This window comes from Nicotiana tomentosiformis, chromosome 12 (assembly GCF_000390325.3).
Source record: "Nicotiana tomentosiformis chromosome 12, ASM39032v3, whole genome shotgun sequence".
Lineage (NCBI taxonomy): Eukaryota > Viridiplantae > Streptophyta > Magnoliopsida > Solanales > Solanaceae > Nicotiana > Nicotiana tomentosiformis.
The window spans coordinates 3,061,714-3,089,548 of record NC_090823.1 but is presented as its reverse complement, the minus strand read 5'-3'; the positions used below and the strand labels follow the sequence as shown (position 1 = coordinate 3,089,548).

Below are 27,835 nucleotides of genomic sequence, written 5' to 3'. Positions count from 1 at the left end.
TCTTTATCAGTATGCTCATCTGAGACATGAGAGTGGCTATGTTCTCTGCATGGGAATTATGTGGGTCAAGAGCAACAGAATGCACTATTGGTGTAAGTGTCGTACCTCTAGCCATCCAACCTGAATTTTGAGCCATCTTGTCAAGAAGAATCTTGCACTCTATGAATGTCTTGCTCAAAAATTCACCCCCAGCTGAAGCGTCTACATTGGCCTTCAAACTATCTACTAAACCCATGTAGAATCTATGCCCCAGCATCTGATCTGGAATGCCATGGTGTGGACACTTCACTAGCATACCCTTGAACCTCTCCCAGGTTCCTTGCAAGGACTCAGTTGGTTTTTGCCTGAACTGCAATATCTCATCAATCTGCCTTGCAGTCTTGTTGGGAGGATAAAACTTGTTGAAGAACTGTTTGACCAATTCTTCCCAAGTGGCAATGGAGTTCATTGGGAGTGAATTCAGCCAAGTTTGAGCCTCTCCAGTCACAGAGAATCGAAACAATAATAGCTTGATGGCTTCCGGAGTCACATTCGGTTGTCTTTGGGTCACACATATTGATAGAAAGTTCTTCAGATGTTGTTGTGGGTCTTCAATGTATGACCCGGAGAACAATCCCTTATTTTGCAATAGATGCAACATGTTGTTGGTGATCTGGAATGTCTCCGCTTGTATCTGAGTTATAGCAATGACGGTGGCTAAGTTATCAGCAGTTGGTTATGCCCAATCATATAGAGCAGCTTCTGGCATAAGAGATGCCACCACTCCATTCTTTGGGTCAACCCGATTATTCCGATTGTTTTCGTTGACATCGTCCACGTTGTCCATTTCAATTTCTAGTGTGTGTTTTGTTGTAACTGTTTGTTCTTCTTGTTGGCTCGATTTAATGCCCTGAATGCTTTCTCGTGGTCTGAAAGTCCTTCAAAAAGTTCACCAGCCCTCGAAGAGCTTCTAGGCATACACCTCAGTCACAGGAGAATTCAAACGTGAGAATTTCAATAAAAAATAAAAAATAAAAAAATTTAAACACCATGAGAAATTGATCCAAACTAAGAATCCAAGCAATTCTTCTAAGTTGTAATAAATAACATCGTTAGTTCCCCGACAACGGCGCCAAAATTTGACCACGCCCAACTATGCCTTGTAAGAAGGACTAAGCGATCGCTGCAAATATAACCCGGTTCAAGTTCGGAGTCGAATCCCACAGGGAACTAACTTATTTACTACAACCTTAAATAATGCTAATGATAAGCTCAGACAACTTCTAGATGCAATAGTCTTATGAATAATCAGTGGAATTTATTTAGCCAAGGAAAAATGACAATAAAATTAGCAATAATCAAGACTAAAATTGAATTCAAGGGTAAAAGAATATAGGGCTATTGATTTCCCCAATTGCCGGATTAATTCTCAACTCTTTAGCTATAATCTCGCCGTAATACTCTATGAGGATTATGAGTTCCGGACTACCGTAATTACCTTTCGATCAATTACGGTAATTTACTAGAAGCATTCTCTCGAACTACTCTAGTTAACAATTTATGCAACTCAGAATCCTCCCACCAAAGCTTCGTTATTTCTAATCCCACTTTTATATTCAAGTAATTAATCTCTTATCTTTCCCAAAAGTGGTGTTGTTCAACAACAATCTAACCAAGTGTTCTTTCTCAAGCAACACAGGATGAATAGACACGATTAATTGAGGGCCCTTTCAATTAACCACAATACAATACATAATTGAACAATCATAAAACAAACACGCCTCAATTATAACAAAATAGAGTCAAGACTTCATCCAACAATTGGTTCCATCAACCCTAGATTACAGATTTAGCTACTCATGCTAATGGAAAACAAATCACTAAAATAATTCATAATCAACAAATAGAAGTATCAAGAAGAAGATGAAAACTCTTACGAATTTTATCTGTCTTCTCTCCCTCGTTCTTGCCTCTAAAATCTTCAAAAAATAGCTATCTCCCACTCTGGGCGAGTTTAGGTTTCATATAGGTTTAGGTTAGTCGCCTAGGAAATTACATAAATTAACCCTGCGTGTTTGGCTTTCATCCGCCCGTCCACAGCCGCGGATTCGACCGCGGATCCGGCCGCGGATTTGGACTGCTTCACTGCCTTGAGTTCGCGGACCACTCCGCGGCCGCGCACCTGGAGGGGTAGTTTCGCTTGCTTTTCTCGCTCCTTTTCGACCGGGCTAACCTTCGATTGCCCTTTCACATTCTATGTTGACTCCAAAACACTCGTTAGCTCCCTCCTAGCTCGGAGTAGCTCGTGCAAAGTATCAAATTCTTAATTAGAGCATTTTATTATCTTTTAGCATTCAAATATCAATAAAGTGCGGCTAAATTAGAGTGTAAGTGGTGTCTAAATTGCATGAATATAGCCTACTATCAGTCATAAATGACATAACGAAGCTATGAAAAGTTTTAGAATCCGATTCCGACCCCGATATCAAAATGTCAACTCCCCGGTCAAACTTCCAAACTTAAATTTCTATTTTAGCCAACGGACCTCCAAGTAATTTTTCGAATACGCTCCTAACTCCAAAATCACAATACAGAGCTATTAGCATCATCAAAATTCTATTCCGCAGTCATTTTTACATAAGTTAACATCTGGTCAACCTTTTCAACCTTGAGACTAAGTGTCTCAATTTGTTCTGAAATCTCTCCGGACCCGAACCGACTATCCTGACAAGTCACATAACAATTATAAAGTACAAAATGAGCAGTAAATGAAGGAATGAGGCTACAACTTTTAAAATGACTGGTCGGGTCGTTACAACGAACTTCTCTTTATGTCTTGTTATCAAATGCATGTAGTTATGAGATCATGCCAAAATGAAGAAAATGTTTAGCCTTAATATACCTTATCAAAATCTTTCCGATAATCACGTTGAAATCGTCTCTTCGCACCTTAATCTACAACAACTATAATAATACTATCATTAAGTTACGAAAGGTACAACTATCACACAACGAATGACAAGCTTATTTTATATTAAAACGTGCAATATCTCCCATAAAATCTTTACTTCCTCCCAATTCGAGATAATCCCAACAACACAAGAATAACAACATATATACATAATTTTTCATCCTTATATCCATCAAAAATACCACAATACAGCTCAACACACCCCAATATTTTCATACGCAAAAGGACCATCATAGTAATGTCAAACAACCCGAAATATATTATGACGAACGACCAGCCCACCACCCTGCATTTATGTGGTATTTCTCGGCACTATTTCTCCTCAATAAACTACATAAAACATTATCAAAACACACAATCTAACAACAACACAAAACAACTCACAAAACAATCCACTACAAGTTGAACAACTGGAACTCACGGCTTCCGATCACCTTCCTGTGAGTTCTTACAATTATAGAACGAATTTCTATACTTTTCCCGCAGCAAAATGGATGAAAGAGATCGGTATACTTACCTTATTTGGTAAATATCTTAGCTCGTATCTTGGTTCTTCAACCCTTAGGTTTTCCTCCAACTAGAACTTTAAAAGAAGAGAAAATCAATTAGGGTTTGTGTTGAATTCTTGGGAGAATTTTGCAGGGGCTTATCTCTGGTTTTTATGCTCTATAATGAGTGTGATATATGAAGGAAATAATCCCTCAAAACGGATCTTTGGCCGACCCGAACTGGCCCCTTTTGGACATTTTTAGTCCTCTTATTTAAGCAAGTAGGAGACACACCTACTTGTTACAAATGCAGTATGCACAGTCTTGCAAAAATGCATATATTGACAAACGGTTTACAACAACAACAAGCCAGTATAATTCCACTAGTGGGGTCTGGGGAGGATAGTTTGTACGCAGACCTTACCCCTACCCTGTGGGTAGAGAGGCTGGTCCGACAAACGGTTTAATGAGTTAGAAAATAGACTCATAGATCTTCGATTTGATGGGTGGATAACCCCGTAACTCTAAGCATATTGGGAGAAAAGCTCAGTGACATTTGACCCAAATTTCAGTACAACTTATGAATGTAACTTGTGATGACTTTCATCGACTTTTGTTCCACAACTCGTTTGACTTCAAAACTTAACATATGACTATCATACGACTAAAATAACTCATAAAATAACCCTATTTTCACGTTAAGAACCATAGTCTCACCCCAATGGCGCGACAAAATATTATTTTCTTCAATCCCTTTAGCTTCTGAACCTTCGAAGCCTCTTTGTACTTGTTGTTCATGATCTTCAATATTTGTAACCTCCAAAGTATCATGATTAACTTACTTTATATACTCTCAAGGATGATCTCATTTTTTTTTATAATAGTTTGCTTACGACGTACTTTTACGTACGAAAAATATGGGGTGTAAAAATATAATCAATATATAATCTATGTATATAGTTAGAAAAAGTAAACAGTTAATACGCCTGGCTTTTTTTGTAAAAGTATCATGTTTTTATGACGGTGACGGCCGAGTCAACCTGCTGCACTTCAATTATTTAAATCGAATATTTGTTATTTTTTACCAGTATAAATATCGGGTAAGTTATCCATCAAAACTTAGATAAATATAAAAATTTACCTAATATTTTTTGCATTTGTTGAAACCTTTCTAACCTATATTTGTACCCTGATGAATTTGTTGGGAGAACATTTGTTAACTTGCTTTTGAAAGTTTGGATATAAAAGGTGACTAAAGAGAGAGACAATAGAGTGATGGGAAAGAGTCAAAAGTTCTTTGAAAACAACAAAGATTCAAATGAGGCAAGGAAATAACTCATAGTCCTAGCAAATTATTGTGATTGGTTTTGGTCTTAGTGTAGTTTTAAACTTTTGTTGTTTAAAAAAAAAAGATAAATTGTATCTTTATATTATAGCTTGTTTGGCTAAGTTGTTTTGGGGCCAAAAGTGCATCTTTTGATCAAAAGTATTTTTTTCAAAAATTAAGGTGTTTGGCCAAGCTTTTAGAAGGAAAAAAAGTAGTTTTGAGGAGAAACAGAAGCAGTTTCTGAGAAGCATAAAAAAATAGCTTCTCTCAAAAAGCATTTTTTCTGAGAAGCACTTTTGAGCAAAATACACTTCAAAACAGTTTTTAAAAACCTGGCCAAACACTAATTAATGCTCAAAAGTAATTTTTAAATTAATTAACCAAACACAAACTACTTATCACCTAAAGCATTTTTTTGAAAAGTACTTTGAGAAAAAAATACTTCTCAAAATAAGTTGATTTAGAAGTTTGGCCAAACATGTTATTAGTTTTTTTTTCAAAATATTTTTATAATTCTAAGCAATAATCGATTGTATCCTTCTTAGAATGTTAAGAAGCAACTATCGTGTTTATGTTATGTTAAGCCTTCTTAGAATCTACATCAAAATGGGGTATCTATAATAAATTTTATTTCCTCAATATTCTATCAAAACTTACACAAGTGATAACTGTGGCTTTTCTTATCAACTGATGTTATTCTTACATATCAAAATGCATATATATTAGACATACAAAGGTGCAACAATAATATATATATATATATATATATATATAGTCATGTTTTTATATATGTGAAATATGTGCCTAAGCATTGATTGATGAGTAGAATTATTCCGTATTTGACTAGTGGAAAGTGGTAGCAAATACTACATGGAATAGACTAAACACGTGCAAATTGACCAACACACTATTATTATTAAAAATAGTACTATGAAACTCGTTATGTGGTGTATTGTGATATACACACAAAGGAACAGTGGCCATTTATTTGATATTGATGAAATTAACTCTATATAGAGTGAGCAGGGGCAACAAAATAGTTTTTTTTGCTTATCTTGTGGTTCAGAGAAGTGGGGGTTTCAACTGAGACAATAATTCTCAGGGAAGAAATCATTACTAACAATCCTTCAACATAGAGAAAGAATAGTTACTAGTTAGACTATTATATAATCTAAAGTTTGAAATAATTTATTTCTCAATCAGTTTGTTTGGGTGGTGTAGTTTGGTTATCACGCTAGTCTCACACACTAGAGGTCCCTGGTTCGAACCCTGGCTCAGACAATTCCTTTTCCTTAATCATTTTTTACTCTTTTTTGAGACATCCAAATGATACCTTCTTCTTTCGAACAGAAAAAGAGACATTTCTTTGTAGATATGAAATTTTCTTCTTCTCTTTTTAGTTCAAGACTAGTGTTAGTATCGGCGCAATGCGCGGATTATTTGAAAGAATATTAATATTATAAAGTTAGTATATAATATATCATATTATTTTAATAAATATTAGTTCTTATTTTATTATTTATTATAGTGTACACAAATATAATAAAATTTATACAAAATCAAAGGATACACATCATATAGTAATTAAATAATTTTTTGTTTCTTATTTATTCTTTATTGAATTAGCACGTACTTAGTACTATACATTTACTAATATGACTTTTATTAACTTGTCAATTGATTTAATATTTTGATTATAATTTTTTTTTAATATAACATAGATATATATTTTCTTACTCTATAAATATTCTTATTTTTAAAATCTCATTTTATTAATATTATAGATTAGTTTTTTTTTCATTTTGAATTTTACATATAATCAAAATACTATCATATTTAAATCAAATTATACTTTTGAATTTTTTAAAAATATAAACAAATAAGTAATTTTACTATTTTGTCATAAATTTACTGATATTCTTAACAATTGCTATTTTTGCATTATTTGCCATAAGCAAATGAACTTTTATTTTATCTCAACTCAAATATTTCTATCTATAATTTGAAATAATATTTTTATTTTTAAATTCGAAATCAAATTATTTTCTATATAAGAAAATATTTCTAGTTTTTTATAGATATAGACTGTCATATTAGGAAGAAACTACTCCCCAATTTGAATTGAAAGTTTTGTTTTTCTTATTTTCGTTTTTTATTTTAGAATAATTTTAAAACTCCAAATTTGTTAACTCAAAGAGAGTAACTAATTATTAACAACACATAATGCATAATATAAATTTTTAAAAATTTAAACTCAAAAAGAAAACTAATTATTACCTAACCTAACTAACTTTGTCCTAAATTACTAAGTGGCCTATTGTGAGGCTGCCACTTGGCTTAATGTGGAGGCTTTTCCCTCTCCTTTTAATAATTGATAGGTTATATGTATATCCCTGTTATGTTTTGATGAACTAACAAACTTACTGTCAAGAATCAGATAAGGAACCTGTTACACATTCTCAAGACCTTAAGATCAAAAGGTTCCAGCTTGAGATATGGTTCAACTCTTCAGAATCAAAGGAACGACAGAGGGAACAGATAGCTACTGTTTCCCGAGAAAACTGCACAAGTCAACTCCCCCAGCTGTAAAGTTGCTGCCTGCACACGCATGCAGAAACAATGCAACAATCAACTTTATGAGGAGTGTCTTTTACCTACCTTGCTTACATCATCCTAGTGATGTCACAAATGTATTATTAACATCAAAGAAGGTAAAAAAAAATTACTTGAACACTTAGAGAATTTACTCGAGCACACTCATTGTGATTGATCATCAAGAAAACGATTCTCAAGTGCATCAAGAACAAAGAACAACACTACTACGGACTAATTTCCCATATCAAGTTATTGTATGTCCTTAGTTGAGTTGTAACTTTATAATAGTTCTTCAAATTGTAATTCCTACTTAGCTTGTTTAGAAGCATTGCGTAGGAAACACTTTGTAAATCACAAACCCTTGTGTTTGTATCTTGGCTAGAGTTAGTCGAGTTGTAAAGTCTTTGTATTAGAGTTATTACAAAGTGGCTTGTAATAGAGTGTTATAAGTTAGTAAGGGATTAAGAGATTAATTCCTAGGTTACATAGGTTATAATCTGAAAGTTACTCAGTAGTGAAGTTGAAATTCTACAAGGGTAGGTCGTGATTTTTTATCCCGTTGAGCTGAAAATTTTTCACGTAAAATTCCTCTTATCATTTACTTACTGCAGTGTGCGTGGTTTCTGTGGGAACTTATATCTGTGAGAACTTATAAAGAACCTGGTTCTATATATAGTTTGGTGGACCCTTAAATTCTATCAATTGGTATCAGAGCAAGTTCTTTATATCAGGCTAATACATAGAAAGGATCCTCATGGCTGCTCCGCCAAACTTTGAAGAAGGTCAGTCTACCTATAGGCCACCAAGGTTCAATGGCCAGTATTATGGATGGTGGAAGACAAGGATGCATAATTTCATCATGGCTGAAGATTCCGAGCTCTGGGACGTCATCTGTGATGGACCCTTTGTTCCCACAAAAACCAGTGGTAACCCTGCTGTAACTGTTCCCAAAACAAGAAAAGAATTTAATGATGCCGACCGGAAAGCCATAAAGAAGAATTTTCGTGCAAAGAAAATCCTTGTCTGTGGTATTAGTCCTGATGAATACAATAGGATATTGGCATGTCAGTCAGCCAAGGAAATCCGGGAAGCTATCCAGACAACTCATGAAGGAACAACACAGGTCAAGCAATCCAAGATCGACATGCTCACAACTGAATACGAGTTATTCAGGATGAAAGATGATGAATCCATCCAAGATATGCATACTCGCTTCACCTATATCATTAATGAGCTCCACTCTCTTGGTGAAATTATTTCAAGAAACAAGCTTGTCAGGAAAATCCTTAGTGTGCTACCCAGTTCTTGGGAAAGCAAAGTGAACGCCATTATAGAGGCGAAGGACTTGCAGAAGCTAACCATCGATGAACTCGTTGGCAATCTAAAAACATATGAAATGAAGAAAAAGAAGGACAATGAAAGAAGAGAGCCCAAAAGAGAGAAGAACTTGGTCCTCAAGACAAACATCAATGATTCAAGTGGTGAGGATGGTGATATGACTTACTTGACAAGAAGACTTCAGAAGATGGTTTGAAGAAATAAAGGCATTCCAAAAAGGGGGAGTTCTAGCAAGCCAAAAAACTATGACCTCTGTCATAAGTGTGGCAAGCCAGGATACTTCATCAAGGACTGTCGCCTCCTAAAGCAGGATCAATTCAAGCACAACACAGACAAAGCAGCCAAAAGAAACCCGGTTCCTGATAAATGCTTCAAGAGAAAGAATGTCGTTGACAATGTTGTGAAACAAGCTCTTGATGCATGGGGAGATTCCTCCAGTGAATCTAAAGAAGATAATGATCATGGTGACAGTTCAATGATATCAGTAGAAAGTGAAGCAACTGAGTATGACTCCATTTTTGCCTTGATAGCTCAGTCTGACGATGACGATGATGATGACGATGACGATGGCGATGATGAGGTAAATTTTTTGGATGTTCAGAGAAATCTGAAATCTTATTCTCCTAAAAAACTAATGTCTTTGGCAAATGTGCTAATAGATGCATACCACAACGTTATAAATGATAAAAATTTTCTAACTGTGGAATTAGGAGAAGCAGAACAATCTAGAGATGACCTGGTAGTCGTTGTGGTAGACTTGAAAGAAACTATTGAGAGTTTGAAAGAAGACAAAGATGCCCTAACTGAAAAAATCACAAATGTAGAACATGGAAGAGATGATCTAGTAGTTGTTGTGGTTGATTTAAAGGAAATAATTGAGTGTGCTAAGAAAGATAAAGAGGTCTTAATTGAAAAGGTTGCTAGTTTAGAACTTGAGAGAGATGACTTAGTAGTAGTGGTAGTTGATTTGAAGGAAACCATTGAGAGTGTAGAAAAGGAAAAAGATGTCTTAACCAAAAGAGTTGCAAATGCTCAGCTTGAGAGAGATGATCTACTAGCTATAGTAGTGGATCTGAATGACACTATTAAGGCACTAAAAGGTGAGAGTAGGTATGAGACTCTTCACAAAGATTAGGAAGTTGCTAATGAAGTACATCTTAGGCTTGAAGATGAGATGAATGCAGTGAAGTCTAGACTTTGTGTTGAACTTGAGAAGAACAAACAACTTCAGGAAGAACTAGGAAGAGTCAAGAGTGATCTTGAAAAGTCACTCAAATGGACCTGGTCCTATGATTTTATCACTGCCATGTACATTAATAACAAGGGGAACAGGCAGGGAATTGGGTTTCAAAAGGAGAAGACTCTTTACAACCCTCATAGCAAGTATGTTATTGTACCCGACAATTGGCTTTGTACTCACTGTAGTAACAATGGGCACCTTAAGGAAACCTGCAAGGCTAGGGTTCAGTCTCAATAGAAAAATAAAGTTTTTGCTAAGAATATAACTACTGCTAGAGAACCTGGTCGCTCATATAGAAAACGCATGATGCCTGCCTAGACTAAAAGAACACTCATTCATCCTTTTCCTCACTACAAGGGACCCAAACTTGTTTGAGTTCCTAAATCTAACCCTTAATTTCCTTGTGCATGGAGCAGTGAAGGGGAGCAATCAACAATGGTACATGGATAGTGGTTGCTCAAAGCACATGAGTGGAAACAAAATCGATTTCCTTTCACTGAAAGCCCTACAAGGAGGGAGTGTATCCTTCGGAAATGGCAAAAAATGATACATTCTGGGAGTTGGAAGGATTGAGAAGTCACTCACTCACTCAATTGAGAATGTGTACTATGTCAATGGTTTGAAGTACAACTTGCTAAGAGTTTCCCAAATCTGTGACAAGGGAAACAATGTGGAATTTGTGTCACAAATATGTACAGTCACAAACCTAGTGACTGGTGAGGTGGTGCTAGTAGTAAAAAGATACAAAAATATATATGTTGCTGATTTTGAGTCTCTGCAGAATGGTGATCTCAACTGTCTAAGTGATGTTGATGATGATGTTGAATTTATGGCATAGGAGGCTGGATCATGCAAGTTTCACGTTACTGAACAAATTGGTCAGGAAAGACCTGGTTCGTGGTCTGCCCAAGTCAAGCTTCAAGGATCACAAAGTGTGTGATGCATGTGTAAAAATCAAGCAAGTTAGATCCTCATTCTAGCCCAAAAAGGAAGTCAGTACCTCAAGGCCACTTAATCTTCTTCACATGGATCTATGTGGACCTATGAGGGTGGCAAGCAGGGGAGGAAAGAAATATATCTTCGTTATAGTTGACGATTACTCCAGATTCACCTGGACTCTGTTTCTTAGAACCAAGGATGAAACCTTTGTAGTGTTTGTTGCCTTCGTCAAAAACGATTCAAGTGAGGGTGGGTAATAATGTAGCATGCATCAGGTCTGATCATGGGACAACGTTCGACAATGCCAAATTTGATAAGTTCTGTACTGAAATTGGTATCACTCACAATCTTTTAGCTCCAAGAACACCTCAACAAAATGGTGTTGTGGAGAGGGAGAATAGAACTCTTGAAGACATGGCAATGACAATGTTGATTGACAGTGGGATTGCAAAGAATTTCTGGGCAGAAGCTGTTAATATTGCTTGTTATTTGGTGAACAGGTGCATGATCAGGTCCCTTCTGAATAAGAATCCATATGAACTACTGAATGGAAGGAAGCATAAGCTGACACATCTAAGGACTTTTGGGTGTAAATGTTTTGTCCTCAATAATGGAAAGGAAGCTCTTGGAAAATTCGATGCCAAAAGTAATGAAAGAATCTTTTTGGGATACTCATCTCAAAGCAAAGCTTACAAAGTATACAACAAAAGGACTCAATGTGTTGAAGAGAGTATACATGTGATCTTTGATGAAATCTCACCTCTCTTGTGAGAAGGACATACATCTTGACCAAGATGGAGAACCTTTATCTGTTCCAGGTGAAGTTATTTACATGTAAAATGGAAAGGCAGACATAATGAGTCATGTCAAAGAATCCAGTGAAGATGATGCATATACATCTCCATTCATTGGAGAGGAACCTGGTCCCACAATCACAACAACTGAAGCTGAAAATAGAGTTGTTGATGCAGTCCAAGGAACTGCACTTGCTGAAGTATGAAGCGGCCAAGAACCTCATTCAGATATACCTGGATCCTCTACTAATGAGATTCAGGTACCAAATTGGAAGCACAAAATCTCACATCCTCTTGACAACATAATCACCCCTCTTGACTTAAGAGTTCAAACCAGATCAAAATCCAGAAATTCACTTGCCTTTTTAGCCTTTCTTTCTCAAATAGAGCCCAAAAACATCAAAGAAGCTTTGAAAGATGCAGACTGGATCAATGCCATGCGAGAAAAGCTACATCAATTTGAAAGAAACAAAGTATGGCACCTGGTTCCTCGACCTGCAGATCAAACCATTATAGGAACCAGGTGGGTATTTAGGAACAAACTTGATGAGTTTGGAAACACAATAAGAAATAAGGCAAGGCTTGTAGTTCAAGGCTACAATCAGGAAGAAGGGATTGATTATGATGAAACTTTTTCTCCAATTGCTCAAATGGAAGCTATCAGAATCCTTATAGCCTTTGCATCATATAGGGAATTCACACTGTTTCAAATGGATGTCAAAAGTGTATTTCAGAATGGCTTCCTAAAAGAAGAAGTTTATGTCAAGCAACCTCCTGGATTTGAGCGTCACGAGCATTCTGAGCATGTGTTCAAACTGGACAAGGAGTTGTATGGGATAAAGCGGGCTCCCCGAGCTTGGTATGAAAGGTTGTCAAAGTTCCTTCTAGAAAATGGCTTTGCAAGAGGGAAAATTGACAACACTCTTTTTCTGAAGAAACGAGGGAGGAACCTACTCATTGTTCAAGTATATGTTTATGATATCATTTTTGGAGCCACAAATGACTCTCTTTGTGAAGAGTTTGCAAAACTCACGAGGAGTGAGTTCAAGATGAGTATGATGGGAGAATTAAATTTCTTCCTGGGACTTCAAGTGAGGCAATCTTAAAAGGGGACATTGATTAGTCAGCATAAGTACATCAAGGAGCTGTTGAAAAGGTTTGACATGGAAACATCAAAAGTTATTGACACTTCTATTTCCATAACTACTCGTTTAGACATGGATGAACCTGGTTCCCCTGTAAATCAGACCATGTATAGAGGGATTATAGGGTCACTCTTGTATCTCACTGCAAGCAGGACATATATTGTGTTTGGCGTGGGTCTTTGTGCAAGATTTCAATCTAATCCAAAGGAATCTCATCTGAAGGTTGCCAGGAGAATATTGAGATATCTCAAAGGAACGCAGGACCTGGTTCTCTACTATCCCTCAGGTGACAGCTTTAATCTTGTTGGGTATGTTGATGCTGATTATGCAGGATATCTGGTGGACAGGAAAATCACATCTAGAATGGCACATTTCATGGGTTACTGTCTAATCTCATGGGGTACAAGGAAGCAAAACTCCGTGGCACTCTCAACTGCAGAAGCGGAATATGTAGCAGCTGCTTTTTGCTCTGCTCAATTGCTGTGGATCAAACATCAGTTGTAAGACTTTGGAGTGTTCTCTGACTGTGTGCCCCTCCTGTGTGACAATACAAGTGCACTCAATATGGCCAAAAATTTCGTCCAACATAAGAGAACCAAGCACATTGATGTGTGTCACCACTTCCTCAGAGACAATGTTGAAAAGGGGCTCATTTGCATGAAATTCTGCAGCACAGAAGATCAGATTGTAGACATATTTACCAAGGCCTTGAGCAGAGAACATTTTGAAAGAAATCGCCTGGCACTGGGGTTGATAAAACCCAACCGAGAACCTGGTCCCTCGATGATTGGCTATGAAAGAAATGTTCATGTAAAGTTAGTTAAAAAGTGTTTTCTGACAAAGTCTAACTTATCTCTATACTGTTACAGGTAGACACGCATGATGATTACATAGCAAATAGTCAGTGGATGCAGTACACACTGGTAAAAAGGGCAAACCTTACAGATGCAAGATTAGTGAGGGAACCTGGTTCTCCTGACACATGTTAGTAGCTTCTATGTTCTCTCATGCATAATTTTGAACGATTAAAACAAGTGCCACATCATCAGTGCATCAGTTTCTTTTCCTTGCGTCTTTTGAACCCAAATGTCTCACCCGTTTATAATCAACCCGACTCCCATCCATCTTAAATACATCCATCACTGTCACAACGCTTCACATCAAACTTCAAACTCTCCCTTCTTCTTACTCTCTTCAAATTACCCATTCCTTTTCTTCAATTCATCACTTCTCACCATGCCTGAAAATCATGAAAACTCGAGTGTTCCAAGTAACACCCCAACTGAGTCCTCACCAGTTAAAATGCTGATGTTAGACTCCTCGCTAATCACTACTACTAGCCAAAACCCTAGGGCAGAGTCACCCCCACTCTCAATTTCCTCTTCTACTCAATTGAGTTCTGGTTCTCATAAGAGTCGCAAAATATCGACTCCTAAAAGGTTTGTGGCTACGAGCTGTCCTCCTGCCTCGCCGGAGAATCTGGATGAAAAAGGGTACAGTTGACGAAGAAGAAAATCAGGAAATCTCCAGTCTTCCTTTGAATGAAGGCTCAAATACAGACCAAACTGATGGTTCTGAGAATGCTTCAGTTCCTAGTCTTGAGCCCACAAGTACAACTCCTTCTTCTTCTGCATTTTCCATGGAGTTACAAGAGAAAGAAGCAATAGAAAACATGCTATCTATAGCTAATGAAGGGATTATTATTGAAGGAAGTGCGGATGGGTCTGAGGCTTTGGGGGAAGAGTCTAAGACTGTGGTAGAAGGTAGAGAGCTTGTACATGTTGAACAATCGGCACATGAAAATACTACTGGGGTACCAAATGAGGGACCTGATCCCTCCTAAGAGGATCCAACTCAGGGGGTTCTCTCAAGGGGCCCAGGTCAGTATTGATCCTTCTTCCTCCCCTCATTTCGATGTTGAGCCTTTGTATGTGGTTATGCCTGAGATGAAATCTGATTCTGAAGAAGTAGTTGGGGAAAGTGAAGAGGATTCTGATGATATGCCAATTGCTAGCTTTACTAGGCGTAGACCAATGGTTTCTCAAGAGTCTACTCCTAAGCGACCTACTACAAGGTTGCAAATGAAGGAGGCTCTTGAGTCTCTGCTTAAGAACAACCAAGCTAGTCAAGGAGAAGAAAATTAGTGAAAGATGGGAATTTGTGAGAGAGAAGACAGGGCCAGTTATGAATGTGGATGATGAAGTAGAAGAGGAACCTGGTTCCTTAACTAGAAAGCGCTCACAAAAGCATGGTATCCCCAAGCCTAAAGGGGATCTTTTGTGTTTGTTGAAAGTTTGAACAAGTCTGATGATGTTGTCGCTAGTGAAAATGTGGTGAAAGAATCTGGTGATAAGTTGGTAGAAGAGTTTGCTGCTAGGGTGATGGAAGAATTGGGTGAAAAGTCTGTGAAGTATGATGAAAAAATAAATAATGTTCGCAAGTCTGCTAAGAGAAAAGTTGCTACTGATGAGGAACCTGGTTTCTCAAAGAAGGCCAAAGTTGGTGATCCAAGGAGTGCTGTGAAGGAGAAGTTAAGGAATCAAAAGGTGCTATGGGGCCGCACATTTGCCCCTGACATTTTGGAGGAGGCTGGTATGAGACAACTGGTTGAAATTTGTGAATTTCAACAGTGGACACATTTGTTCGCAAGTGATGCTCCAAAGGTGTATGAGGAGGAAGTTTAAAGTTTCTATGTCGACCTCTTCAAAGTTGAGGATGATCACATCTGCGTGCTGGTGAATGGAGTTGATATGGTAATTGACTCTACTTTGTTGGGATCTATTTTGGGTGTGCCTGCTGAAGGGATGTCTAGTGTTCAGGGATCTTGTTCTCAAAATTTTAGAAATGCCATCCTGAAGGACAGAACAGATCAGCAAGGGGAACTGGTACAAAAGAAGGCCCTCCTTCCAATGTACCAACTGCTATTTGAGATAGTGAACAAGGTCTTTCTCCCTCGTGCTAAGAAAAGATCTATCATTTCTCATGCAAACCTGTTCCTCATGGAAGAAATGGACAACTTCACTACCATCAACCTGAATGGGATCATGATAGGGCACATGCAGAAAGTGGCAGATTTTTAAGATGGTAATTATGGGCTGTCTTATGGGTTCCTCCTCACCAAGGTCTTTGAGTACTTCAAAGTTCCTCTGGGACAAGCTAAAGTGGGCACTAAGAAGCAAACTTACTCCAAGTCCACTCTGGAAGAATGTGAGTGTATTGATAGGGTTGGAGGAGTTTGAAGCACTTCTACTATTTCTCAATTGATCAATACTCAGAACAATGCTACTCCTGAGATAAGGCAGTTGAAAGCAAGGAATGCTATTCTTGAGAGTTAGTTGAGTCAGCTTCAGGAGGCACCTGGTTCCAGTATCTCCCAAAGTGAAGAGGTTTCCTGTCTGACCAAGGATAATGTTGAGCTCAAGAAACAGGTGGAGGACCTGAAAGAGAAACTGCTCAATGAGCAAATGTCGGCGAATGCTCGAATGGATCTCGTCCTCCAAATCCTTGCCTCTGCCTCTAATCCCTCTCCTTCCAGTGCTCCCTAAAATGTGTCCCCTCAGTGTCAATTCTTAAGTATTGGTTTCTTATGATTAAAATTTTTTATGATATTTGTCGTATTTGTTGTTGTTGTTCTGAATTGTGGATGGTTGTAACTAACATTGACTCTGCTCCCTGTTTTCAAATCTAAATTGTTTAACGGAACCTTTTCCCTTTTTGATGTATATGCCTTGTCTTTATGCTATATTTTTAGTCATGTTGTGTGCACGCAAGTGGCATGAGTTAACTCAAGCTAGACTTCTTTTTGCTATAAGCCTATTACTAATCTTTTTATGATGCCAAAAGGGGGAAAAATAATTCAGGGGGAACAGGATGGGAAACAGATTCAGGGGGAATTCAGGAAATGTTAGTTCTTAGGGGGAACTTGAATTATAAGTTTGTCATCATCAAAAAGGGGAAAATATAATCTATATATATATATATATATATATATATATATATATATATATATATATATATATATATTCTATATCTAATATATATTAAAGGAATAGAGTTACCATATATAATTGATATTGTGGTTAAGCCAAGTGACAAGCTATTAAAAAGCTACTTGGCATTCTTGAAGTGAGTTTAGGGGAGATTTTCAAATAAGAAAATAGAACTTATATGGAATCCCATTTAATGAAAATCTTAGTTTTTTTATAAAATTAGTTTTGACTCTTATATGGCAATCTTCAATTCAATTTTGTTATGGAGCTTTAATTATTTCATATCCGGCTAAGTAATTTCTTTTGTCTCGACAAATATGAAAAAAAAGGAAAAATAGGAATTTATTAAGATAATTAAAAGATGTATCAATTTCCTATAAAGATGAAAATGTCATATAAAATACTATAATTATGACAACAACAAAAATAGAGAAGACAAATCCATCGAAACATTCATGGATATTGTCACGACCCAATTTTATCTATAGGTCGTGATGGCGCCCAACATCACAGCTAGGCAAGCCAACTAGTGAATTACACATATATTTATTCTTTTAATAATTTCCTAGTAATTAAACTACTCTTACTTGCAATATTTAAGAAAATATAAAAAGGTTATGATTAAATAAAAACCAAGAAAAATAATTAAATCCACAATTCTACTAGTGTGTGTGCCAAGACCTAGTGTCACAAGTGTATGGGAATCTAGTAGATTATACAAAAATTCTAAATATTGTCTGAAATAAAATAGACACAATACAAATACAAGGAGCGACACTAGTTGCTGCAGAATGACTCAGAAAGACAGCTCACCACTAGGTTTCGGGGTAACGTGGATGCGCACCGGTAGGACCGCCTAAAGCTCTTGTCTCAGATCTTGCACAAAAAGTGCAGCAAGCATAGCATGAGTACGTAAACAACGTGTACCAAGTAAGTATCAAGTCTAATCTCAAAAAAGTAGTGACGAGAGGTCAACTTTGACACTCACTATAGGTCAATAATATTAACATAGAAATATTTAAATAGACATGGTTTATGTTAATAACAATAATTTTCTTAACAAGCGGAAATAAATAATTCTTTCAAATTCAATAATTTCCAATTAATCATTTATCTTCACAAGTTGCAATAGAATGTTAAGGTATCGCGTAATTATTATTATTAAGCACGATTTCTGCCGAGGTCATACGGTCCGATCCAGAGTGTCGTGTACACTACCGAGGAATCTGCGGCACGATCCATAGATGCATCTATACCACCGAGGCATTCGGCCCGCTCCACAAAAAATGAGGACATTTTCTTATGAACATTCAGAATGAGAAGTTATTATAAGGCTAACACATAAGGATGTAAAATTTCTATTAACAGTCAAGTAATTTGCACAAAAATTCAAGTATGTGAAATTTTGGTGCTTTACTATTTCCTCTAATAATTTTCAATATAATTCCAGTACTTTAATTAAATAAAGGATACAATTATTAGAAGTGATTCATGATTTGAGTCCTAAACTACCTGAACATAGCATAATTAGTAGCTACGCACGGACTCTAGTCACCTCGTGCGTACGTAGCCCACACAATTAGCAATAATTATTAATTTAAATCACCTATGGGGTAAATTCTCTCTTACAAGGTTAGACAAGAGACTTACCTAATCTCAAAGTTCACTTTTCGATCTCAATTTAGCGTTAAAGCCACAACTTGGTGCCGAAAAATTCGAAACTATCCAAATGTTATATAAAATAATTAATGCATGCTTAACAATTCGAAATTAGAGTACTAGATTAATTACCCGACCCAAAATGGTAGAATCCCTAAAATTTACCCCGGGCCCACATGCCCGGATTCCGAAAATGTTTGGAGGAAATCGTTACCCATAATCTCAAGAACTCAAATATATAATTTTCATCCCATTCCATAACCATTTTCGTGGTTAAAATCCCATTTTTATCAAAACCTAGGTTTTTTATCTAAACCCTTGATTTCCATAATTTACATGTTATAATCTACCCATAATCTATGTATTTAACTCACAATATGTAGAAATTACTTACCTCAAAGTGCTAGGCAAAAATCCCTCTCCAAGTGCTCTAAAATCGCCCAAGAATGAAGAACAATGGGCTAAAATGGTTGACTTCTCGTTCTTTTAAACATTCTGTCCAAACGGTATTTTCGCACCTGCGGAGGGCTAGCCGCACCTGCGGAAAAATCCTCGCAGGTGCGAGACTCCCCCATTTGTCCTAGCTCCGGACCTGCAGATAAGGAGCCGCTTTTGCGCGTCCGCAGTGCGCCCAATGCCTTCGCACCTGCGCCCATTCCGCTTCTACGCGTCCCCCTTCACACCTGCATGCTCGTAGGTGCGTCCAAGAAGTCTACTTCTGTGCTTGTGGCCTGCCTCCCCCTTTTGGCTTCTGCGGCTTGTGGTTCGCTTCTGCGAGCTCGCACCTGCGGCTGGCCAAGCGCAATTGCGATTGCAGGAGAAGCTGGAAGCTTTAGCTGCTGCTCCGAATTCCAAAATTAGTCCGAGCCTCGTCCGGTTAACACCCGAGCCCCCTAGGGCCCCGCCCGAACATACCAACAAGTTCGAAATCATAAAACGGACTCGGTCAACCCTCAGAACGTATAAAACAACATTAAAACTAAGAATCATACCTCAAACCAAATTGATTCAACTTAGATTTGTTCAAATTCTTCGAACTTAATCCGAACGCTCCGAAACATACTTAAACTACTCTAAATGACTCCAAATTTTGCGTGCAAGTCTTAAATCACCATACGAAACTCTTCCTAAGCTCGAAATTCCAAACGGACCTCGATTACTCCAAAACCTACTCCAAACCAAATTTAAAGAACCTTAAACCTTTAAATACCTTATTTTCACTATTAAACCCCGAAATGCTTCCGGGTTGTCCAAAACTCAATTCGAGCATACGCCCAAGTCCAAAATCATCATACGAACCTACTGGAACCGTCAAATCCCTATTCCGGAGTCATTTTCTAAAAATGTTGACCGAAGTCAAACTTGGAGCAAAACTAAGGAACCAAGTGTTCCGATTTCAACCTGAACCCTTCCAAATCCTGAACTAACCATTCCCGTAAGTCATAAAATTGTAAAAGTACATACAGAGAGTCTTATTTAGGGAAATGGGGTTCTAGAAGGCAAAACGACCGGTTGGGGTCGTTACATTCTCCACCTCTTAAACAAACATTCATCCTCGAACGAGTTTAGAATTATACCTGGAGTGCTGAATAAATGTGGATATCTGCTCCACATGTCCTCCTCGGCCTCCCAAGTCGCTTCCCTGATTGGTTGGCCCCTCCACTGGACTTTTACTGCAGAAATCTTCTTGGACCTCAACTGGCGAACCTGTCTATCAACAATGGCAACTGGTTCCTCATCATAACCCAAACTCTTATCTAGCTGAACTGTGCTGAAATCTAATACATGTGACTGGTCGGCATGATACTTTCGGAGCATAAATATATGGAAAATCGGATAAACTCCCGATAGACTAGGTAGCAAAGCAAGCTCATAAGCAACCTCCCCAACTCGTCTCAACACCTCAAATGGGCCTATAAACCTTGGGCTCAACTTGCCCTTATTCCCAAATCTCATGATTCTCTTCATCGGCGAAACCTTCAAGAGGACTTTCTCACCCACCATAAATGATAATCACGCGTTTTCTGATCCGCGTAACTCTTCTGTATGGACTATACTGTATGAAGTCGCTCCTGAATTAACTTTACCTTTACCAAGGCATCTTTCACCAAATCAGTACCATATAACTTAGCCTCACCGGGCTCAAACAATCTGATGGGCGAACGACATCGCAGACTATATAAAACCTCAAATGGAGTCATCTCGATGCTGGATTGGTAACTGTTGCTATAAGCAAAATTGGCCGAAGGCAAGAAACGATCCCATTGACCTCCAAATTCAATCACACATTGTAATGACCCATCCGGTCGTTTTGAGTATTATAACCCCATTCCCCCATTTACTACTCAATTTATACTTTACAGTAGTTTTATGACTTACCGAGTTAGTTGGTTCGGGTCCGAAAGGAATTCAGAATGAAATGAGACACTTAGTCTCATAATTGAAAAGTTAAGTTAGAAAAATTGACCGGATGTGGACTTATATGTAAACGACCTCAGATTCAAATTCTGATAATTCCAATAGCTCCGTATGGTTATTTTGGACTTAGGAGCGTGCCCGAAAAATTATTTGGAGGCCCGTAGTGGAATTAGGCTTAAAATGGCGAAGATCGAATTTTTGGGAAGTTTGACTGGGGGTTGACTTTTTGATATCGGGGTCGAAATCTGATTCTGAAAATTTTAATAGGTCTGTTGTGTCATTTATGACTTGTGTGCAAAATTTGAGGTCAATCGGACTTGATTTGATAGGTTCCGGCGTCGTTTGTGGAAACTTGAAATTTCAAACTTCATTAGGCTTGAATTGAGGTATGATTCTTGATTTTAGCGTTGTTTGAGGTGATTTGAAGGTTCGACTAAGTTCGTATGATGTTTTAGGACTTGTAGGTGTATTTGGTTGAGGTCCTGGGGGCCTCGGGTTGAATTTGGGTGGTTAACGGATCATTTTGGACTTAGGAGAGATAACAGATTTCTGGTATTTTTGTTGCAGACTATTCTTCATCGCATTCGCGAGAGATGTCTTGCGATCGCGTAAGGCATTTGAGAGGTCAACTGGAGTTTCTCTTCACGTTCACGAAGATGTGAATGTATTCGCGAAGGTGTGGTCTGTGTGTGCATCGCGAATGCAAAAGTGGTGTCGCATTCACGAAGAGGAGTGAGGTAGCTTGGACCCCATGCCCTTGGTCTACGCGTTCGCGAAGGGTGAGATTGGTAAAGATTCACGTTCGTGAAGCCATGGTCGCGTTCACGAAGGGTTAAATCCTGGGCATTCGAGTTTGTGCTTCACGAACGCGAGGTTGCTTCCGCATTCGCGATTAAGGCATATCTGGGCAGAATTAAAAGTCCCAAAATGGGGGTTTTGAGTTCATAACACAAAATTGAATTGGGAGCTCGGTAGAAGGCGATTTTAGGAGAAATTCTTGCGTGGGTGTTTGGGGTATGTGATTCTTATCGAGTTTTGATTAATTTCCATGATTATGCTTTTGAATCCATCATTTAACGGGTGAATTAAGTTGGAAAATTTATAAAATCCTCTTGGTTTAAATTGTAGATTTGAGGGTCGAGTTGAGGTCGGATTTTGGTAAAATTGGTATGGATAGACTCGTGGTTGAATGGGCTTTCGTATTTTATAACTTTTGTCGGGTTCCAAAACGTGGGCCCCACGGGCGATTTTTGAGCTAAATTTCAGATTTTTATGGAAAAATTAGTAATTCCTTATGGAATTAATTCTAATAAATTTTATTGACTGAAACGAATTATTTATGACTAGATTCGAGGCTTTTGGAGGTCAATTCACGAGGCAAAGGCTTAGCGGAATAAGAATTTCACGGTTTGAGGTAAGTAACAGTTTTAAATCTGGTCCTGAGGGTATGGAACCCCGGATTTTGTGTCATGTGATTATTTTGGAGGTCACGCACATGCTAGGTGACTGACGTGTGGGCGTGCACTGGGGGGATTGTGACTTAGTTCGTCCTGTGAAAACTGTAAAGTTGAATAACTTGTTGATAGTTATGTGCTCTCTGTGTGTTGTGGAAATTGGACTATAAACCATGTTTAGGCTATATGTTGGCATTGTTGGGACCCACAGAGGTCGTGTACATGTTGAACTATATGCTTAATTGTTGTTTTGTACTTAGTCACAATTTACTTGATTATTTTATCCCAATCTCTATTGTTCAATATTGATGCGACATATCATTGTTGTTTGGGCTGATTTCATGATTGTTGAGAGCCCGAGAGACTGGAGAGATTTATGAATGAGCGAGGCCGAGGGCCTGATTGTGAGATTTTATACTATAGCACGTGAGTTGTCCGTGTAACACGTGAGTTGTTCGTACGGATCCTTATATTATACTATAGCACGTGAGTTGTCCTTGCAGATCCAAATATTTATACTATGGCACATGAGTTGTCCGTGCAGCACGTGAGTTATCCATGCAGATTATAGCGCCTAGGCTGTAGGAGCCCCTCCGGAGTTTGTTCACCCCCAGTGAGCACGGGTACCCATTGAGTGTGAGTGCTGAGGGCTAAGAGCCGAGTGGTTGAGCTGTTGTGACGAGTTGAGTAAATATTTCCTGAGAGGCTTTACTTGCTTTTCGTTTGTTGTTGCACTTAGTTGTTATCTGTCATTGTTGTGAAATTCTCTGAAAGCTTTTATATCTGGATTACTTGAACTTGAACTGTATAAAATTGATTTGACTTAAACTGCGGGATTTGAAAGCCTGTCTACTCTCTGCTGGAATTACTGAAAATGAATTGTAACTGTGTAGCTTGTCACTATCTTCAGTTCCTTATTTATTATTGTTACTTGCTGAGTTAGTTGTACTCATACTACACCCTCCACTTCGTGTGCAGATCCAGGTGTTCCTGGACATAGCGGGTGTTGATTCTTTCGCACAGCTGATTTTTCGGAGATTTTGAGGTAGCTGCCCTGTTTCGGAGACCTTGCCTCTACTTCCCTATTTCCCTATTTACTGTATTTGGTCTCAAGCTGTCATGGACTGTATTTTTTAGACTTGTATTCACAATTAGATGCTCATGTACTTAGTGACACCAGGTTTTGGGAGTGTTTGTAATAGTATTTGCGAGATTTGTGGATTGTGTTTAAATATTATATTTTCAAACTTAAAAGAAATTATGGTTTATGGAGGTTGTCGGCTTGCCTAGTATCGAGATAGGAGCCATCACGATAGGTTAGGATTTAAGGTCGTGGCAAGTTGGTATCAGAGCCTAGGTTGCATAGGTCTCACGAGTCATGAGCAGGTTTAGAAGAGTCATGCGGATCGGTACGGAGACACCTGTACTTATCTTCGAGAGGCTGCAGAACCTTTAGGAAAAATTTCACTTTCTTGTATTTTGTCGTGCGAATTTGTTGATTCCGGAAGCTAAATTTTTGTTATTCTATTCTCTCACAGATGGTGAGGACACGTACTACCGGATCGGATGGTCAGCCACCATTGACACCAGTTAGGGCCGCGAGAGGCTGGGGCCGTGGTAGAGGCTGCGACCGAGGTATAGCTCGTGCAGCAGTTGGAGCAGCACCTGTAGTACCACCAGTTGCTGTAGCTCAGGAGCATATTCCGGATAAAGTTGAGCCGGCGGGACCAGCTCAGGCACCAGCTACACCTATTGTGATTCCAGGCCTTCATGAGGCTCTGGCCCATATATTGACAATTTGTACCGATCTTGCTCAGGTGGTTTCGGCTCAAGCCGCACCTGCCATTTCTCAGGCTGGGGGAGGTACTCATACCCCTGTTGCCCGTACTCCAGACCAGGTAGTACAGGGACTTCAGATACCGGGGGTACTACCAGCCCAGCCGGTTGCAGCTGCTCAGGCCCCGGTAGTTCCTGTTATGGCAGAGGATGAATAGAGGAGACTTGAGAGATTCGAGAGGCTTCGACCTCTACCATTTAGCGGTACCGAGTCAGGGGATGCTCAGGTTTTCTAGATATATGTCAACGGATGCTTCGGACAGCGGGTATTCTGGAGACTAGTGGAGTCTCATTCACTACCTTTTAGTTTTTTGGGATTGCCTTCAGATGGTGGGAGGGTTATGAGAGGCGCAGGTCAGTTGGTGCAGTACCACTTACATGGAAGGAGTTCTCCGTTCTCTTTTTTGAGAAGTTTGTGTCGCAGTCTCGTAGAGAGGAGCTGCGCAAACCGTTTGAGCAGTTACGTCAAGATTGTATGTCTGTGACACAATACGAGATGAGATTTTCTGAGTTCACCCTGATAGGGAGAGGATTAGGAGGTTCATTTATGGCCTCGCATATCAATTGCGGTTACTTATGACTAGGGGAGGGTATATGGTGCTACATTTGATGAGGTAGTTGACATTGCTCGGCAGATAGAGATGGTTCATAGCCAGGAACGTGGAGAGAGGGAGGCTAAGATGCCTCGTGGTCCGGGTGATTACAGTGGTGTTCCTTCAGAGGGTCAGTTTTACCGTGGTAGGGGTCATTCTTATAGACACGCTCAGACGGGTTTTCCAGCTCATCGTGGTGCATCAGCTAGCCACAGTTCTTACAGTGCTCACTCAGGCCAGTCTTCACTCAGTGCACTACCAGTGCAGAGTTCTCATCATGCCTTGTCCGCTCAGGCTTCTACAGGTAATTCCTCAGGTTATCAGGAGCAGAAGTTCCGTTAGAGGAGGGGTTGTTTCGAATGCAAAGAATTTGGTCATTTCAAGAGAAGGTGTCCTAGGCTGTTGAGTGGGGATCCACAGCAGAGTCCTCGACTGACGGCACCAGCACCAGTAGTTCCACCACCCGCCCATCCAGCTCAGGGTGGGGGTCAGGCAGCTAAGGGTCGCCCAAGAGGAGGAGGCATATCAGGTGGCGGTCAGGCCCGATTTAATGCTTTTCCTGCCACATGCAGTGATCGCATGTATTGTTGCTTCAGATGCAGTGATCACATGTATTGTTTCAGTGTGCCACTGGGAGGCTTCTATATTATTTGACCCTGGTTCCACTTATTCATATGTATTATCGCATTTTGCTCATTATCTGGATATGCCATGTGAGTCCTTTTTTTCACCTGTTTGTGTATCTACACGGTGGGAGATATTATTATTATGAACCGTGTGTATCGGTCGTGTGTGGTAACAATTGGGGAACTGGAGACTAGAGTTGATCTTTTATTACTCGGTATGGTTGATTTCGATGTGATCCTGGGTATGAATTGTTTGTCTCCATGTCATGCTATTCTGGACTGTCACGCAAAAACCGTGACGTTAACGATGTTGGGGTTGCCAAAGGTTGAATGGAGAGGTTCTCTAGATTTTGTTTCTAGTAGGGTAATTTCTTATTTGAAGCCCCAACATATGGTTGGAAAGGGATGCTTGTCATATTTGGCCTTTGTGAGAGATGTTGATGCAGATACTCCTATTATTGATTCAGTACCGTTTGTGCGAGACTTTCCGGATGTATTTCCTGCAGACCTGTCAGGTATGCCACCCGACAAGGATATTGATTTCGGTATTGATTTGGTGCAAGGCACTCATCGCATTTCTTGTGATGTATTTTGGGCTAACCAATGCCCCAACAACATTTATGCATTTGATGAATAGTGTATTCTAGCCATATCTTGATTTATTTGTCGTAGTATTTATTGATGATATTTTGGTGTACTCGCGTACCTAGGAGGAGCATGCACAAAACTTGGGTATTGTATTACAGAGGCTGAGAGAGGAGAAACTTTATGCCAAATTCTCTAAGTGTGAGTTCTGGCTTAGTTCGGTGGCATTCTTGGGACATATACTGTCTAGCGAATTAATTAAGGTGGATCCGAAGAAAATAAAGGCAGTTCAAAATTAGCCCAGACCATCTTCAGTTACGGAGATTCAGAGTTTTCTCAGCTTGGCTGGTTATTATCGTCGTTTCATGGAGGGATTCTCGTCTATTGCATCGCCTATGACTAAATTGACCCAGAAATGTGCTCCGTTCAGGTGGTCGGATGAGTGTGAAGAGAGATTTCAGAAGCTTAAAATAGCTTTGACTACAACTCTAATATTGGTGTTGTCTATCGGTTCAAAGTCTTATACTGTGTATTGTGACGCATTGCGTATTGGTCTCGGCGCAGAGCTGATGCAAGACGGTAGGGTGATTGCCTATGCATCTAGACAGTTAAAGGTACATGAGAAGAATTATCCAGTCCATGATCTTGAGTTAGCAACTATTGTTCATGCCTTGAAAATTTGGCGGCATTACTTGTACGGTGTCCAGTGTGAGGTATATACCGATCATCAGAGTCTACAACATTTGTTCAAAAAGAAAGATCTTAATTTGCTGCAGCGGAGGTGGTTAGAGTTTCTTAAGGATTATGATATCACCATTCTCTATCATCCCGGAAAGTCCAATGTAGTGGTTGATGTCTTGAGTCGTAAGGCGGAGAGTTTGGGCAGCTTAGCATACTTACCGGTAACAAAGAGGCCTTTAGCCTTGGATGTTCAGGCCTTGGCCAACCATTTTGTTAGATTGGATGTTTCCAAGCCGAATCTAGTTTTGGCTTGTGTGGTTTCTCGGTTTCTTTATATGATCGCATCAGAGAGATCTAGTATGATGATCCACATCTGTTTGTCCTTAAGGACACAGTTCAACACGGTGATGCCAAGGAAGTCACTATTGGAGATGATAGTGTATTACGGATGCAGGGCAGGCTATGTATGCCTAATATAGATGGTTTGCGTGAGTTGATTCTAATGGAAGCTCACAGTTCGCGGTACTCCATTCATCCAGGTGCCATGAAGATGTATCAGGATTTGAGGCAACACTATTGGTGGAGGCGAATGAAGAAAGATATGGTTGGGTTTGTAGCTCGGTGTCTAAATTGTCAACTTGTAAAGTACGAGCATCAGAGACTAGGCGGATTACTACAGAGACTTGAAATTTTGGAGTGGAAGTGGGAGCGTATTACCATGGACTTCGCAGTTGGGCTCCCATGGACTTTGAGAAAATTTGATGTTGTTTGGGTGATAGTAGATCGGTTGACCAAGTTCGCATATTTTATTCCAGTTGTTACTAATTATTCTTAGGAGCGGTTGGCTGGGATTTATATTCGTGAGATTGTTCGCCTACACGGTGTACCAGTATCCATCATATTAGATCGAGGCACGCAGTTTGCATCACATTTTTGGAGAGCAGTGCAGCGAGAATTGGGCACACAGGTTCAGTTGAGTAAAATATTTCACCCTCAGATGGACGGATAACCCGAGCTCACTATTTAGATATTGGAGGATATGTTACGTGCTTGTGTCATTGATTTTGGGGGTTCTTAGGATCAATGTCTGCCACTCGCGGAGTTTGCTTACAATAACAGCTACCAGTCGAGTATTCAGATGGCTCCGTATGAGGCTTTGTATGGGAGACGGTGCCGGT

At 39.1% G+C, this 27,835-nt stretch overlaps 2 protein-coding genes and 1 non-coding gene across 3 annotated transcripts; all 3 read left to right on the top strand.

The window, feature by feature from the left end:
* Positions 1 to 5,971: 5,971 nt before the first annotated feature.
* Positions 5,972 to 6,046, top strand: TRNAV-CAC (transfer RNA valine (anticodon CAC)). The gene has a single exon. It is a non-coding gene; the product is annotated as a tRNA-Val (tRNA).
* A 2,068-nt stretch (positions 6,047 to 8,114) lies between these two features.
* Positions 8,115 to 12,777, top strand: LOC104117355 (uncharacterized). The gene is made up of 7 exons (XM_070192111.1): positions 8,115 to 8,888; positions 9,009 to 9,808; positions 9,860 to 10,081; positions 10,777 to 10,900; positions 11,091 to 11,615; positions 11,725 to 11,871; positions 11,932 to 12,777. Exons 1-7 carry the CDS (start codon positions 8,115 to 8,117, stop codon positions 12,775 to 12,777), a joined length of 3,438 nt encoding a protein of 1,145 aa, XP_070048212.1.
* Positions 12,778 to 12,834: 57 nt separating this feature from the next.
* LOC138903671 (secreted RxLR effector protein 161-like) lies at positions 12,835 to 13,320 on the top strand. The gene has a single exon (XM_070192110.1). It carries the CDS (start codon positions 12,835 to 12,837, stop codon positions 13,318 to 13,320), a length of 486 nt encoding a protein of 161 aa, XP_070048211.1.
* The last annotated feature ends 14,515 nt before the right edge of the window (positions 13,321 to 27,835 follow it).